The sequence below is a fragment of the Chiloscyllium punctatum genome, chromosome 24 (genome assembly GCF_047496795.1).
Source record: "Chiloscyllium punctatum isolate Juve2018m chromosome 24, sChiPun1.3, whole genome shotgun sequence".
Lineage (NCBI taxonomy): Eukaryota > Metazoa > Chordata > Chondrichthyes > Orectolobiformes > Hemiscylliidae > Chiloscyllium > Chiloscyllium punctatum.
In genome coordinates this window covers 66,174,293-66,192,165 of record NC_092762.1, presented here as the reverse complement: position 1 = coordinate 66,192,165, position 17,873 = coordinate 66,174,293, and the positions used below count along the sequence as shown (strand labels likewise).

General features: G+C 39.5%; 1 protein-coding gene across 8 annotated transcripts in view; it reads right to left on the bottom strand.

Annotated features, from left to right (window-relative positions):
* Positions 1-667: 667 nt before the first annotated feature.
* The window catches only part of LOC140494648 (protein unc-13 homolog A-like), a 425,496-nt gene continuing 408,290 nt past the window's right edge, over positions 668-17,873 (bottom strand). For all 8 annotated transcript variants that reach the window (XM_072594058.1, XM_072594057.1, XM_072594065.1 and 5 more), the window contains 2 exons: positions 11,613-11,772; positions 668-3,481 (listed from right to left, as the gene is read on the bottom strand). In XM_072594058.1, the coding sequence (XP_072450159.1) occupies positions 3,196-3,481; positions 11,613-11,772 (446 nt within the window). In that variant the 3' untranslated portion in view covers positions 668-3,195. The remainder of the gene's footprint in view (positions 3,482-11,612; positions 11,773-17,873) is intronic.

The window sequence follows — 17,873 nt, the reverse complement described above, 5'->3', positions numbered from 1 at the left end:
ATTATCCGTGTAACATTGAATTTTTCAGGCCTGAAAAGTAAAATCTCTCTCCACAGATGCTGAAAATGGCTATTTCCAAAATTCTTTTAAAAATAATCTCCTTTCATGACTTCAAAATATTCCAAACTGCCTCATAGCTAACAAAATCAGAAGTAGACCATTCAGCCTCTTGAGTTTGTTCCATCATTCAGTTATGGTTAAGGGTTAATCTGTATTTTAATTCGATATACCCAGTTTTTATTAAAGGTCTAAAGGTCATAGAATATACATGAACATTCTATATTTATGCCTGTTTGGCATCCCCTTTAAATTATTTGGTTAATATTGCTCCTTTTTTTAATCTTCCTCCACTCACCCAAAGAAGACTGGACGTCATTTCTACCCTAGTGAAATGACTATAAATGCTGGTATCAGCCCTCCTTCAGTCCCTCTACATGTCAGTAGTAATAGTGTAGCAGGTACTGTTGAGGAAGATTATTGTTTCTAATGCTGAATATTATGAAGTAGAATTAAGAACCCCTTCAAATTTTTGAATCTATAGGAAATTCTTAATCCTGATGGAAGATCACTGGATTAATTCATGAAATTGAAAGAAATCCAAAATAAATATTAAAAACAATGAAGCAGAAGTGATAATGAATATTCAACCATAGAAAATGCCACACCCTTCATTTAGGACTATTTTACTGTCATGCATTCCCTCACTTACAAAAGAAAATCAATTCTTACATTAAACTTTGCATGTAAGGCAGCAAAACAAGTGTCACCCACAGTGAACTTGAGAGAATACCACTGTTGGTACAGCAATGCAGTTTCAAACCAAAAGCAAAGGTTACCTTGAGTTCACCTCCTAGGATTAGACAGAAGTTTTTTTTTCTACTCTTTACTATTTTGAATGCTGTTCTTTTCCCTCTGCCGCGCTCATATTTAATTAGGTGGCAAGATATTTAAATTGTCAATTCTGTGATTGTAAGATGGTAACTCTTAATGCATGGACTGTTATATTCCAATTTTAACCCTAGTTTGCTTCAGGCTAGACAAAAGGCTTTTTTTTGGTCTAGACCAATTGAAAGTATGTATCCCAGGCATATGGAGCATTACACAGTTGCCAAAGGTTTCAAGACATCAATGTAATTTTTACACTCGCTTGATTCAGTAGTAAAGTAGATTGAATTGTAAAAAGTGTTTTTTAAATTAGTTGTAGAACAAAGAAAACAGTAGTAGCTGCATACTGTACAGTATAAAGTTACTTTCAGTTTGAAGAAAATGGTCTTTCACTAGATATCATTTTGGGTAACTGAGTTGTTTTCTGAAGGATTTGTGTACATGATCTCTGACCACTTACATTTTAAAACTTCAGTTATCATAGTTTTAAGCCACCAGTTGTATAATGAATCATTTAGGTAAGCAAAGATGACATTTTCCTCCTTCCAATTCAGACACTAAATATGTTTTCTAGTATTAGATATAGTCTGACGTCCGCTTTCAATAATCTGACCATCTAAGATTTTAGCATTTTAAGAGCAATAAACCTCACTCTTCTATCCTACTGGATTCTGATGTTTTTATGTTGGGTGATATTGTAGTGTTTTAACTTTACAATGAACTTTGTTTTGACATAAAATAAGCTTTGATATTAAAAGATTGGCCAAATTGACGGTTTTTAAAAAGTTTGCAATCCATCGTCAAGGAAACAAAGTTAACCAAGCACCCAAGTTTAGTTGATAATAGAATGAAGGGAATCTGTGTGAACATGTTGGCTTTTATACTAAAGTATGGTGGTTGTGAAATAACTTTTTTTGATACTAGAATCAATCTTTTATTACTAGTTTAGAACTGGAAAACCTGTATTTAGTGTCCTTTTGACAAAGCAATAATCTCTGTTCCTTTGTGTGTCTTTAGGTTCTATGTTTAAAACACGCTAATTTTCTGCAGTTTTATCAAGGTGTCAAATGTTCACAAGGGTCATTGATAGTACGGAGAAAGGGGGGAAAAAAATAAGATGTTTAATTAGTATATCAGTGGGAAAGTTAGCATAGTTATGTTACTGGACAAACAATCCAGAAGCATCTCTGGATCAATTGTCCAGGAAAGTTCAATCCTACAACACCTAAAACTTGAATCCAGAATAAAGCTATCTGTAAGGATGACCATGTATCTACTAGATTGTCATGAAAAACCCATCTGGTTCACGAGGTTTCTTCAGTGATAACTGTAAGGATAGTAGTGAGGCTGATTTTTAAATGCTGTCTGATTATAGCCAAGCAAGCCAGTCAGCTATCCAGGAGGGCAAAAAGAGATATACTACAGGCTTTGCCAATTAAGCCCACATCCTGTACATGAATAATGCAAGAATACAAAATGATGGAAAAGGACATTTTATACAAGATTGTAACAATTTTGTGTAAAATTAATTGTGGCTAATGTAACAAGACTATTACAATACTCTTCAGTCACTGCATAATCTGAAGCAAAATTGAAAGATGGGAATTTTTTTAGAATTAATGATTCTTGGAATATTTGAGAGATTAACCTTTTGATTATCAAATTTTAAATCTGTTCTAGAACTAACCTATTTTCAGCAGTCATTTGTTTGCGATGCAATAAACTAAAGGCAAAAAACTTGGGTCTAATCCTGTAATTTGTAGAATACCAAGCCTGTTCGTGAGTATAACTCAGAGTAGCAATCTGTTCAAGAAATGTGGAATGTGTAAGAAATTGGCTACACCAGTGAGTATAAAGACACTTTGGCATTTTGGTATTGAAGAGGAAGGTAACTGAGACTTTTCACAAGAGGTATATAAGTTCTCTCAGCTGTAGGTCTCTCCACAAGGACAGGATCACAGTGCTCATTGTACACAGGCTCAGAGTCATGCGGGATTTATTTACACAAGTGATATTAGCCTTAACGGAAAGTCAATCCAGTTGTTTGTGATTAGTCATATTTCAAAGGACTGAGTGCTGCCTTTCATGAACAAAATAAATGAAATAAAGTTAATTGTCCACACCGGCAAAAAAAACTACAGATGATAAATCATGCATATACCAAAACTTGACTCGACCTCTTGCTGATTTTTTTTTTGCTTATTTCATAAGTGGGACATGTGGCTTCATTAGATGAGAAAACAAAGCTCCAATGAGCTTAAGAAATTAAAGTTTTAAACTTTGCTCTACATGGGATTTTGGCCACTTTTCTCAACTGCCTTCTTCAGCAGAACGTATATCAGATTTTAATTTTACAAACTCCTTTGCCACTTCATCATTGTTTCTTTGTGACAGTATCCTGAGGACTGTTAGTCCTGTCTCATCCATATGAATTCTGCGTCCAAGTGGTAACCAACAGGCACAACTTCCCTTCTGCACAATATCACGCAACTGCATCACAGCAATGCCAACACTTCGATCTTCTCGGGCAAAACAGTAGTCTTTCACACAAATCTGTAGTTCGTAACATTCTGGGCCATCCTCGGCACTCAATGTGCTGTAAAATAATGAAGCAAATTAATTACATAATGTTTACAAAACTAATCCATCCCTAGCTGTGGTGCAGCATCCAATAATTATTTACTACTATTTTTGTCTATTGCTGATAGTTGCAATAACTCCAGTAAGGATGATGTTGATATTTTGGAATAATTTTGGAGAAAGGATAATGTAACATTTGCAACATAAAGAGGGAAAGAGAAAAGTGACTATCTTGATTATTGTGGGTTCCTATCCTTTTAATTTGTCTTATTGGCGTTTAGCTGTCCTTGTTAAGTAAATTCCTTCAACCTAGGAATCACCATGGTGTATATCTCTTAATTCCCTCCAATACTAATATCTCTTTTAAATACAAGGACCTGAAATTGTACACAGTATTTCAAGTGTGGCCTCATCAACACTCTAAAACAGTTTGTTCTAATATTACTTCTCTATTTTTAAATTTCCTACTCATACAAAACTAGTTCCATTTCTTTTTTTAATTACTTGTTGCACCTGTGTGCTATCTTTACTCCATGCACAAGAATACCCAACCTGGTCTTTGGCAATAGACTTATCAAAAATTTCTCAACAAATGTCTGGAAATCCAAATACACTAGATTTAATCATTTCTCCCTTTAGCAACTCTGCTCATTATATACTCAAAGAACTTCAGCAAATTTGTCAAAATTGTCACTTACACACTTAGCCGATTTGGGTCTGACTTAAGGAAAAGTGTCTTCACTGATCTTTTAGTAATCTTTGGAATTCATTTAACTGATAAGAGCTATGGATGCTCCTTGATTTTAGGTTCTTGACAACTAGTAATCTGGGGCTGGAGAACTCTGGGTGCCTCTCAGCCAGAAGGCGATAGGTTCACATCCTACTCCAGGGTGTGATCATGAAAGTACCCCACCGCTGGTGCAGGCAAGCCAGCATTTGTTTGGAGCACTCCTCAGCCTGGATACAATGAGGGGTTAGTGGCAAGCTAGTATTTGACTGTAAAAACCATTTTCCAAAACCAGTATTGTAATTTCCCAGACCATAGCCAACAAAGGAGATCTACAGCTATTTGATTTGTGTTAGAATATGCAACCAAGGTTGAAGAACAAGAGGAAGTGAGGTCTGCAGATGCTGGAGATCAGTCAAGAGTGTGTTGCTCGGAAAGCACAGCAGGTCAGGCAGCATCAAGGAGCAGGAGAATTGATGTTCTAGGCATAAACCCCTCATCAGGAATGAGGCTTTTGGGCTGGGGCTGAGAGATAAATGAGAGGGGGGAGGGGGAAGGTGGTTGAAGGTGATTGATCAGAGGGGGGAGTGGTGGACAGGTCTGGAGTGCGGTGCTGAGTGGAGGCTTGGGACAGGGATGTTTGGGGAAAGGAGAAAGCTGTTGAAGAACAGCCACAATCTCAAACTATTTCTATTTGTCTGTAGGTTGAATTGAAAGTGTGTTTGTTACTCAAAGTAAAATCATAGTGCAGATTGTAGTATATAAGATGATCCTGTTTCATGGACGCTCCACTTTTCATACAATAATTAAATGTTTGAGTTGGCTTCAGGTCTGATGCATATGTATACTCTCATTATAAGTTGGTGCATTGGATTAAGCAGGTAAGTGAATGTACTTTTGCCAAATCTGGAGGTGACGCCAAAAGGGGAAGGCAATTCGTAAGGATGGTAGACCGGTTGAGTTGGCAAAAAACTTGGCAGAAAGAAAGCTGTTTTTGGTTGCTCTGACTCAAATGAAGTGTTGGATTTTAAGAATTCTAAGTATGCAAAGAGAAGAAATTATATTTAGCGCCGTTTGTTTTTAGGGGCCATAATAGGCTTTCAGTTCCCCAGCAAACAGTTGGTCCTATTTGGCAAGTTTATGTAAGATAATCTTTTTAAGGAGGCAAATATGGCAGTCAGTGGAGAGTGGTATGCTTCTCCTGTCAGATGGTGGGGGATTAGGGAACAGTTGACTGTTCTGGAGACTGTCTGCAGGAGGTATGTTTGGATGTGTTTCATATCACACCATATGGATTAGCTGAAGCGGTAGCTGATGTGATGGCTAGTAGCTTGATGTGGTCACACTGCAGGTATAGACAGGCAGATGGATGACTATCAGGAGAGGTAGGAAGGTAGTGCAGAAGTCTCGTGTGGTCCATCTCAAATATAAATATTTGTTTTGGGAATTGTTGGAAAATTAAGTGGCAACCACTTCTTGGGCACAAATTAATTTTGTTCAGTGGCACTTGTCAAGATTTCAAATGAGCAATTGGTTATAGGCGACTCTCCTGTTCAGGATGGATTATTACCCTGTGGTGCCAGGGTCAAGGACATCTTGGAGCAATGCAGCATATTGTCAAAGGGGAGAGTGAGAAGCTGAAGTTGTTTTACACATTGCTAGGATTGACATAGGTAGTGAGAGAGCTTTGTGGAGTGGATATAGGCAGTTAGGTAGGACGTTAAAAAGCAGTAACTCCAAGGTAGTAATCTCTGGATCACTGCTGGTGCCATGTAGAAATAGGCAGACAGGGCAGATAAATCAGTGGTTGAGGAAATGATGCAAGGGGCAAGGATTCAGATTTTTGGATCACTGTGCTCTTTGATACAGGTCTGTTCAAAAGGGACAGGATTCATAATATCCTGGTGCTCCCTTTGTGAGGGGGGGATAGGGTTCGTAAACTGTAATGAGGAAAGAGACAGATGAGAATGATTTGAAAGTTAAAAACAAGATATTTAAATAAGGCAGGCAATTGCAAGTCAGAACAAGGTAACTTATTTACAATGCAAGGGGTAAGGCAGATGTACTCAGGGCATGTGTGTGAACGTGGGATTGGGATATCATTAGCAATTACAGAAACAACATAGTTGAGGGAGAGACATGATTGGCAACTCCATGTTACAGGCTTTAGATGCTATATGATGAATAGGGAGGGAGGCAAGAGAGGGTAGGAAGTGATGTTTCTGATTAGGGAACACATCATAGCAGTACTTAAAGGATTTTCTGGGGGATCGTCCAATGAAGCTGTATGGGTGGAATTCAAATAAAAAGGAGATACAGAGGAACCTAGATTATCCGAGTACCAATTATCTGAAAATCAGATTATCTGAAGGAGATCTTGAGATCCCGATAGAAACATTGCATCAATGATGTGTTTCCAAGAGTGATTGTATCTTTTGTTTACAGTGATTAAATCGGCACTGTCTCCAAATGACTATCTGCCCGCGCCCCCCCCACTTTACCTGGAGTTTTACACCGGGATGTACCCTAACCCTGCCACCCCCTGATAATCTCTCCACTCTAAGGCAGAGGTGGAACCTGTCAAAAAATTGCGTGTTGGTGTCCAGTTGGGGGCAAGGGGTGGGAGTTGGTGTTAGTGTTGGGGGTGGGGCCTCGTGTGCTGTGTGCTTCTGCAGTCTCCTGAACAGGGAGCAGACTTTAAAAACTCAGAGCCCCAGAGGAAAGGCATTTAATCAATTAACCGAATAATTATTATCCGAACGAAATAGTGCCCACCCATAATGTTTGGATAATCGACGTTCCCCGGTGGGATTGAAAGGTTTGTGCTAGCAAATGGGACTAGATTAGGATATTCGTTCGCCTTGGATGAGTTTGACTGGTCTGTTTCCAAGCTGTACATTACTTATTCTTCAGGGAAAGAAATTTGCCTTTTTTTTTTAAAAACCTGCTGTGAACTCCCCAACTCTCAACAATGTGTTTGACTCAACTGGCCTTTGAAATGACCTAGCAAACCACTCAGCACTTACACCCCAAGGACTGTAGCAATTCAGAAGGTGATCACCACTACCTTCTCCAGCTTAATGAGGATTGAAACAATAAATGCTAATCTAGCCTGCAATGCCCACATATCACAAACAAATAAAAGTTTGAGAAGTAGGCTGGGAGGGATGCAGGAAAATGAAAGCAAAATATTAATGTGATAAACTGGGGGCGGGGGGGTAAGAGATAAAGCAGAAAATAGAATTAAATGTGAAATGATGCATTTTGGGATTACAAAAAGTAATGTGATGCTGAGGAGAAGGATTTGTGATTTTAGTTGACAAAACGTTCAAATCAGCATGTCAATGAAAGACTACCAAACATTAATGTACTAGTTGCTTTTATGGTGTGAAGTATTAAATTTAAAAGACCTAATGGAGTGATGAATCTAAAATTCTCATCAGGACCATGATTGAAGATATGCATGTAGTTTTAAGATCCATACTTTAAATTGATACAATAGAGATGTAGAGTGCAGATTCATTAGGAGTACTGTCAGATGTGAAGAAATATAGCTATGGCTTGCAAAATAGGGGCTTTTTAATTTTAAAACCAGGAAGGTGATGAATGATTTGTTATGTTTAAAATTTACATAGGCCCGTATACATCAAAGTGAAGTGTTTCCAGTGATGAGGGCTGTAAAATGAAGGGGCACTTATTTAAGACCAACTGTGCATGATTTAAGACTGGAGAAATCTTTTTACTTTGAGTTGGAAGGCTGTAGAATAATGTACTGATTGCCATGGTCTCCGTTTCAATGTGTGGTTGCGAACAGGTATCGAAATTAGAAACAAGACACCTACGTAGACTTATACAGGGAGACTGGGAGGTTGGTGTCAGGTGACACTTGATTCAGAATTCAAAACTAAAGCATTGAATGTCAACTTAATTCAGAGTGATGCAGACTTAAAGGAGATAGGAGTCATTTTAACAACACAGCTAAAACCACAATGCGCATAAAATAGAAATATCTTAAAATTAGAGTGGAAATCATTGCAAAAATTTGCAATTGAGGGACATGGACACATTAGGAGCGTGATTAGCTTTGCAATGGAAAGTCAGTTGTACAGCATGGAAATAGGCACTTTGGTCCAACTTGTCCGTGCTGACCAGTTATCCTAAATAAATCTAGTACCATTTGCCAGCATTTGGCCCATATCCCCCTAAACCCTTCCTATTCATGTACTCATCCAGGTGCCTTTTAATTGTTGTAATTGTACCAGCCTCTACCATTTTCTCTGGTAGTTCATTCCATAGAGACACAGACCACCCTGAGTGGAAAAAGTTGCCCGTTGGGTCCCTTTTTATATCTTTACCCTCTCACATTAAACAAATGCCCTCTAGTTTTGTTCTCGCCTACCTTGGGAAAAAATCTGAGTATTTACCCTATCCATGCCCCTCATGATTTTATAAACTTCTCTGTAAGGTCACCCTTTAGCCTCCAATGCTCCAGGGAAAATAATGCCAGCCTCTTCAGCCTTGCCTTATAGTTCCAATCCTCCAACATCCTTAAATCTTTCTGCACACTTCCAAGTTTAATAATACCCTCCCTACTGCGGGGAGACTAGAACTGAGTGCAGTATTTTAAAAGTGGCCTAACCAATGTCCTGTATAGCTGCAATATGACATCCCAACTTCTATACTCAATGCACTGACCAATAAAGGCAAGCCGCCTTCACTATGCTGTCTACCTGTGACTCCACCTTCAAGTAACTATGAAACCATAGCCTAATGTCAATTCAGCAACACTTCCCAGGATCTAGCATTGTGTGTGTAAGTCCTGCCCTCAATTATCCTGCCAAAATGCAGCACCTTTCATTTATTTAAAATAAACTCCATCTGCCACTCCTTGGCCCAATGGCCCATCTGATCAAGGTCCTGTTGTACTAATATAACCACCTTCACTGTCTACTACACAACTGATTTTGGTGTCATCTGCAAACTACTTAACCATTTCTCCTATGTTCACATCAAATCGTTTATAAATGACAAGTAGTAGTGGACTCAGCACTGGTCCTTGTGGCACACTGTTGGTCAAAGGCCTCCAGTCTGAAAAACAACTCTCCACCACCCTCTGTCTCCTACCTTCAAGCCAATGTTGTAGCAAAATGGCTAGGTGTCCCTTGATTTTGTGATCTAACCTTATTAACTCGTCTGTTACATGGAACCTTGTCAAAAGCCTTGCTGAAATCCACATAGACCATGTCCACCACACTGCCTTCATCAATTTTCTTCGTCACTTCTTCAAAAACTCAGTTAAATTGGTGAGACTATTTCCCATGCACAAAGCAGTGTTGACTCTCCTTCATCAGTCCTTGCCTTTCCTAATATATATATATAAATCCTATCCTTCAGAATCCCCTCCCACCAATTTGCCCACCCTGATGGCAGGATCACCGATCTATAGTTTTTGGCTTTTCTTTACCAACTTCCTTAAATAATGGCACCCCATTAGCCACCAGGTGTAGTCATCAGGCATCTCACTCGAGGCTACTAATGATACAAATATCTCACCAAGAAGTTGAGCAATCACTTCCCTAGCTTCCCACAAAGTTCTGGGATACACCTGATCAGGTCCTAGGGCTTTATCCATCTTCATGCATTTTAAAAAACATCCAATACCATCACCTTGTTAACATGGACATTTTTCAAGATCGAGAAGGTGAAGAAATAAAGGGTACTAACTTTCATGTACTTCAAAGTAAACACCGATGCAAAATAATAATAGTTTAGTATCTTCCCCATTTCTTGTGGTACCACACACAGTCTTTTTGTTCTTTAAAGTGCTCTATTCTCTCCCTAGTTAATCTTTTACCCTTAATCTATTTGTAGGACCTCTTTGGATTCATTTTAATCCATTTGCTAAAGTATCTCATGTCCTTTTTTGCCCTGCTGATTTCTCTCTCGTATACTCCTGCCCTTATACCCCTTGAGGGATTCTCTCAATCTCCGTTTACTATATCTGCCATATGCCTCCTTTTTTTTTTGACCAGAGCCTCAGTTTCTCTAGTCATCCAGCATTCCCTACCCTACCAGCCTGGCCCTATACATTAACAGGAACATAACGCCTCATCTAATTTTTGAAGACCTCCCACTTTCCAACCATCCCTTTACTGCAAATAGCTTCTCCCAATCAGCTTTTGAAAGTTCTTGCCTAACACTGTCAAAATTGGCCTTGCTCCAATTTAGAACTTTAACTTTTAGATCAGGTCTATCCTTTTTTTCATAACTATTTTAAAACTAATTGAATTATTGTCACTGGTCCCAAAGTACTTCCCTACTGACACCTGTCATTTGTTCTGTCTAATTTCCCAAGAGGAGATAAAGTTTTGCTCCTTCTCTAGAAAGTTCACCTACGTACTGAATAAGAGTTTTCTTGTACACACTTCAATTCCTCTCCATCCAAGCCCTCTACACTACAGCAGTCCCAGTCTATGGAAAGTCTAAAGCCCCTGCTGTTACAAGCTTATCATTTTTATCAACAAAGATGTCCTGAACAATGTGCTTCTCAGTTTCTCGTTGACTACTTGGGGTTCTATAGTACAATCCCAATAAGGTGATCATCCCTTTCTAATTTCTCAGCTGCACCCAAATAACTTCACTGGATGTACTGCAAGGAATATCCTCCATAAGTACAGCTGTAATGTTACCTGTAACCAAAAATGTCACCCTGCCTCATCCTTCCTTGCACATTAAGCTGCTATTTCTGTAATAGCTATGATATCCCAGTCCCATTTTCCCAAATGCTTATCCCAACCATTGACTAGTCTAGCCTTCTAATGAGACATCAATATTGTAATGATCTCATGCTGTTTATGGTCATGTCACAAACTGTATGCTTGAGTAAAATGCATAGTGTATCAAGAAACTTTTGTCCATTGGACAACCTCTCTAAAGCCGTATCCATCTGCATAATGGTACAACAAATTCTTTGCCTTGTTTAAACCCCTAATTGCTTGTCAGGTGAAACACTACAATCAAGGTTAACCTGTAGGTTATATAGGTGTATGAAGGATAAATGTTAATAGCAAGAGGTTTGACTGAATGCTGGTTTCAAAAATTTATTTCTAAATCTGTTTATATTTGTCTTTTAAATTTCACCACCACTCTGCAATTTTTTTTTCTCTTCGTTCCCTATATCAAGTGAAAATGTGCACCTGGACTATTTGATTGTACATGTGATAATCCCAGAGAATTGTGATACATAATTAGGACTGGGCTGCTACTTAACTATTTAGAACAACATGCAATGATACACAAATTAGTTCAATGGATTTTCTGTTTTTAGGTAATGGACATCAACTTAACAATCATAGCACTTGCAACAATCAAATTGTATTAAACAAACATTTTGCAAAACAGAGATTGAAAGGATACATACAATTGAAAGGTTTCATTGAATTTTGGAGCCCAGCTGTTGTTTTTGGATTTAGTGGCAAACCTCCTCTTCTTGTCACTAAGATGAGGTCCAATCATATTAACTTCAACGAATGGACGGAAGATGCCAGTTGTTTGCCACTTTAGATCATTAGCAGCCACAACTACAAAGAAAGCAAAACCAAAGATTTTCATAGAACATTGCAGTACAGGTCCTTTGGCCCTTGATTCCACAGGTCAGTGCAACAATCTATACTACACCATTCCTTTTTCATCCATATGTTTATCCAATTACATTTAAATACCCTTAAAATTGGTGAGTCTACTACTGTTGCAGGCAAGCCATTCCACGCCCCTACTATTCTGAGTAAATAAACTACACCTGACATCTGTCCTATATCTATCACCCCTCAATTTAAAGTTATGTTCCCTTGTGCTAGCTATCACCATCCAAGGGTGGATAGCGAGAGCTTTTTTCCTATCTAAGAGTCATAACATAATCAGAGGCTAAGTCACCTCTCAACCTTCTTCTCTCTAACAAAAACAGACTCAAGTCTCTCAGCCTTTCCTCATAAGCCCTTCGCTCCATACCAGGTAACATCCTTGTAAATTGCCTTTGAACCCTTTCCAAAGTTTCCACATTCTTCCTATAATGCGGTGACCAGAACTGTATGCAATACTCCAAGTGTGGACATACTAGAGTTTTGTACAGCTGCAACATCACCTTGTGGCTCCAAAACTCAATTCCTCTACCAATAAAAGTGAAGACTCTGCATGCCTTCTTAACAACCCTATCAACCTGGGTGGCAACTTTCAGGGATCTATGTACATGGACACCAAAATCTCTGTTCATCTACACCACCAAGAATCTTACCATTTAGTCCAGTCCTCTGTATTCCTGTTACTCCCTCCAAAGTGAATCACCTCATACTTTTCCACATTGAACTTCATTTGCCACCTCTCAGCCCAGCTTTGCAGCTTACCTTTGTCCTTCTGTAACCTGCAACATCCTTCAGCACTATCCACAACTCCACTGACATTAGTGTCATCCACAAATTACTAACCCATCCTTCTGCCCCCTTATTCAGGTAACTTATAAAAATGACAAACTGCAGTGGCCCCAGAACAGATCCTTGCAATATACCACTAGTAACTGAACTCCAGGATGAACATTTCCCATCAACTACCACCCTCTGTTGTCTTTCAGCTAGCCAAGTTCTGATCCAAACTGCTAAATCATCCTTAATCCCACAGCTCTGTATTTTGTGCAACAGCCTACCATGGGGAACCTTATCAAATGCCTTGCTAAACATTCACATACTCTGAGAAGGTGAGTACTGCAGGTGCTGGAAATCAGTTGAGTGTGTGGTGCCGAAAAAGCACAGCCAGTCGGGCAGCATCAGAGGAGCAGGGCTTATGCCCAAAACGTTGATTCTCTTCCGCGGATGCTGCCTGACTGGCTGTGCTTTTCTGGCACCACACACTCAACTGAAATCCATATACACCACATCAATCTCTTTACCCTCGTCCACCTGTTTGGTCACCTTCTCAAAGAACTCAAGGTTTGTGAGACACTACCTACCTTTCACAAAACAGTGTTGACTATCTGTAATCGATGAATTCCTTTCCAGATGTTTACAAATCCTATCTCTTAAACTTTTTGGTTGTGTATAAAATGTTGGAAGTAAAGCTCACTGGTCTATAGTTACCAGGGTAATTTGCTATCCTCCAGTCTTCTGGCACTATTCCTGGAGACTATGACGACATAAAAATCAAAGCCAAAGGCTCTGCAATTTCCTCCCTGGCTTCCCAGAGAATCCTAGGATAAATCCCATCTGGCCCAGGGAACTTTTTTTTCCCCCACACTTTCCAGAATTGCTAACGCCACCTCCTTGTGAACCTCAATCCCATTTAATCTATAGCCTGTATCTCCATATTCTCCTCAGCACCATTGTCTTTTTCCAATGTGAATACTGACAAAATATTCATTTAGTGCTTCTCCTATCTCTTCTGACTCCATGCACAACTTCCTACTACTGTCCTTGATTGGCCCTAATCTTACTCTAGTCATTCTTTTATTCCTGATATTCCTACAGAAAGCTTTAGGGTTTTCCTTGATCCTATCTGCCAACAGCTTCTCATGTCCTCTCCTGGCTCCTCTTAATTCTCTGTTTAGGTCTTTCTTGGCTAGTTTGTTACACAAGTGCCCTAACTGAGCCTTCACATCTCTTCCTAACATAAGCTGCCGCCTTCCTCTGACAACTCGTTCAACTTCTCTAGTAAACTATGGCCCCCTCGCTCGACCACTTTCTCCCTGCTTGACAAGTATGTACTTATCAAGGAGACACAGTAGCTGTTCCTTGAATAAGTTCCACGTTTCAATTGTGCCCAAGCTCTGTAGATTTCTTCCCCGTCCTATGCATCCTAAATCCTGCCTAATTACATCAATGCATTTCCCCCAGCTATAACTCTTGCCCTGCAGTATATACCTATCTCTTTCCATCGCTAAAGTGAACATACACAAATTGTGGTCACTATCACCAAAGTGCTCCCCTACCTCCAAATCTAACACCAGGCCAGGTTCATTACTCAGTTCCAAATCTAATGTGGCCTTGCCCCCCTTGTTGGCCTGTCGACACACTGTCAGGAAACACTCCTGCATGCATTGGACAAAAACTGACCCATCTAAAGTACTCTAACTATAACTTTCCAAATATTGAATGGAAATGCTTAAAGTCCTCCATAACAGCTACCGAGTTACTCTTGCTCCTATGTAGAATCATCTTTGCTATCCTTTCCTCTGCATCTCTGGGACCTAAAGAATACTCCCAAAAGGGCGACCTCTCCTTTCCTGTTTCTAACCTTAGCCCATACTACCGCCATAGACGAGTCCTCAAACATCCTTTCTGCCACCATAATACTGTCCTTGACTAACAATGCCACACCTCCCCCTCTTTTACCATATTCTCTGTTCTTACTGAAACATTTAAATCCTGGAACCTGCAACAACCATTCCTGTCCCTGCTCTATCCATATTTCCGAAATAGCCACAAAGTCCCAGGTACCAATCCATGCTGCAAGTTCACCCACCTTTTATTCCAGATGCTCCTGGCTTTGAAGTACACTTTAAACCATCTTCCTGCTTGCCAGTGCACTCTTAAGGCCTTAAGACCATATTTTTGACCTCACTATCCAACCTCCTAGACACTGGAACTACAATTTAGGTTCCCATCCCCCTGCTAAATTAATTTAAATTCTGCCGAAGAGCATTAGTAAATTTCCCCCAGGACATTGGTACCCGTCTTGTTCAGGTGTGCACCATCTCATTTATAGAGGGCCGACCTTCCCCAGAAAGAGCCCCAATTATTCAGGTTAACTAAAACCCTTCCTTTGCCTCATCTCTGTAGCCACATATTCAACTCCCCTCTCTCCCTATTCCTTGCCTCACTAGCACATGGCACAGGTAACCAGAGATAATTGTTTGTTCTAGCTCTAAGCTTGCACCCTGTACACCGTGGATTTAAATACCATCTCTTTATTTCAGAGCACACAGAGTTTTGTTAAATTTTGCCCCAGAGGTCACAGGTGTGCCTTAGTGCAATAGATTCTTCTTCTTCTAGTCCACGGCGTTCTTGTATCAAGAGAAAATTAGACTATTTAATCCCTTCTTTTCCAAAATACTGCTGGTATTAGTGATAGTGTACAGTTAGGCAGAAAAGACCCCTCAAATCATTGCAAAAGTTTATCACTGAAATGTTTTCTGAGTAAAATTGTTTCCAAAAGGCCTGGACAGCATTCGTGGCTCCCTGGACTACTAACTGCCATTTAAGATGAATAACTATATACTTATATGTTGTATCTTTTCTATTGCAGCCTACATTATAAAAATGCAATGCTGGAAATATTCAGTAGGTCACGTAGCACCTGTGGGGAGATCAACAGAATTCACAGGCAGCATTTTCACAACACTGAAGGCACTGACATATGGCAAGAGGGGGATGTAATTGGGCAAGTTTGTCTTGCTGCCTCTGCAATAATTGGTGGGTGAGAAGATCTAGGGTGACTTTCTTGATTTGCACTTGTGTTCAATTAAGGGCTCTGCAATTACCTGCCTCCCTTGCATGGGAGAAAGGTGGGAAACCAGGATGACCTGTCTATCAATTTTGAGATGGGGTAGGAGGGATTCCAACTGTGCAAATATGGGGATAATCATAGGCAACAGGGTGACCTCAGTAAGAGGCTTGCTTCTGATCCCACTTTAACTCCTCTCCCACAAATCCCATGAGAAGGACATAAACTTATCACTCCTGGATCTCCTTCTGAGTAGGCCTTGATAGGTAATCCTTAGGACCCAAAAGCTACTAAACTCTAGCTGGCAGATTCTGGTGACCTGGCACACCATTGTTGAGGCATCTTATAATGTATGAATCTTGTCCTCCATCTGCATGCAAGCTCTTATTGAGTTAATAGGCAGATGATCTGGTCAGTGCTCTCATCAATGGGGCAGTGTTGTAGCTGCTACTTTGCATGTTCATCTGCACACTTTTTTTAAAAAAAAATCAAAAGCCATCGGCTTACATTTCAGGCCAATTGATCTTTTACCAGATCTGGAAAAAGGTAATGATGTAATCGATCACTCCTTGTTCAAATCCAATCAAACCCTAACTTTTCCTAGTTCTGATCTAAATTACACAGATTCTTCTTAACATCTGAACTGAATTTTTAAGTTTGTGATTTGAGAAGATTTGTAGCTCAGGTTGAGTTTCAGATTATAAATTTGCTCGCTGAGCTGGAAGGTTTGTTTTCAGACATTTTGTCACTGCTAAGTAACATCATCAGTGAGCCTCTGGTGAAGCACTGGTGTTCTGTCCCACTTTCTATTTGTGTGCCTTGGTCTCAGAAAACTAGCCACCAGGATAGACAAGCACCAACTAGCCACCAAAAGACATGACCCACTATCACTGGTATTCTCAAAGAGATGAAGGACACTACTTCAACTGGGACAGCACATCGATCCTGGGAAAGGGTAAACAGAGACACCCTTGGGAATTCCTGGAGGCCTGGCATTCAAACCGGAACTCCATCAATAAACACATCGATACAGACCCCTTTTACCAACCTCTGAGAAAAAGAACTGGAAATGATATCACACACCTTAAGAGACCAAGACACAAACATATAAAGTGGGACATAACATCAGTGCTTCAATGGAGCCTCACTGATGATGATACCTACCATAGTGATGAAATGTCTGAAAACAAACCTCCTAGCTCAGCAAACAAAATTACAACCTGAATTTCTAAGTACAAAATAATGAATACTACCTGGTCTACTTAAAGTATGCAATATTGTCTATAAGACAAGGATATTCATTATTCACTATCTCAAAGATTGTTGGTTTAAGGTCTACATTAAGTTGATTAGCAACTATGGAGTCTGCAACTAAACTTATTCACTCAAGCTATGAAAGTGTAGCAGGTAAAGAATATTTATTTATTTCCAAACCATAATTAGGTGGGTGCGCCTGCTTCTTGAGACGATCTGTCTATTAGCAAGAGCTGAGTCTGGGGAAGGAACAATGGGGAAGCAACAACATGCTAAACCAAGTTAAATAACCTGGGGTGAAAACTGGCAACTCTTACAGCTTCAAATATAGAAGGAAGTCATAAAATGCAAAGACATAAGTTTATATACTTTCTCATTATCATGGATTTCCAAAATATTTTAGTTGTCTACCAATTATCTCTGTGGAATTTCATGACACTGCAACCTCTAGCTCACCTTTTTCTGACTGAGAAACTTCCCATTGGCTTTTTGCTAAATTTTGGCTTCATACTAGCCAACTTTGTCTTGGTGGACTGAAAATGAGTCAGGGACAGAGAAAAATAATTCTCTACAGTTGGGTGTTTCCCAGAATTGAGTCAACAACCGGGCCCAAGTATAATATTGGTCGCTGTAAATCTTACAGCTGGATTTTACTGGTATTATTGATTCCTTTGTGACTAGTGTGAATCAATGCAGCTTGTCACTTTTAATTATCTTTCTGTTTTATGACTGAAGTGACATCTTAGCAATGTGGTTGGCTAGTGATTGAAAATCTTCCAGCTGTAATTTGTGCAGTGTTGACATTTGTGACCTTATATTTTGATTTCACAATACACCAAACTTGCCAAAGGTTTTTAGATTCTCTAATCCAGTAAATAGCTATTTCAGATGTTCACAGATTTGTTTAAACAAGTGAAACAAATCCGCATCTAATATAGGA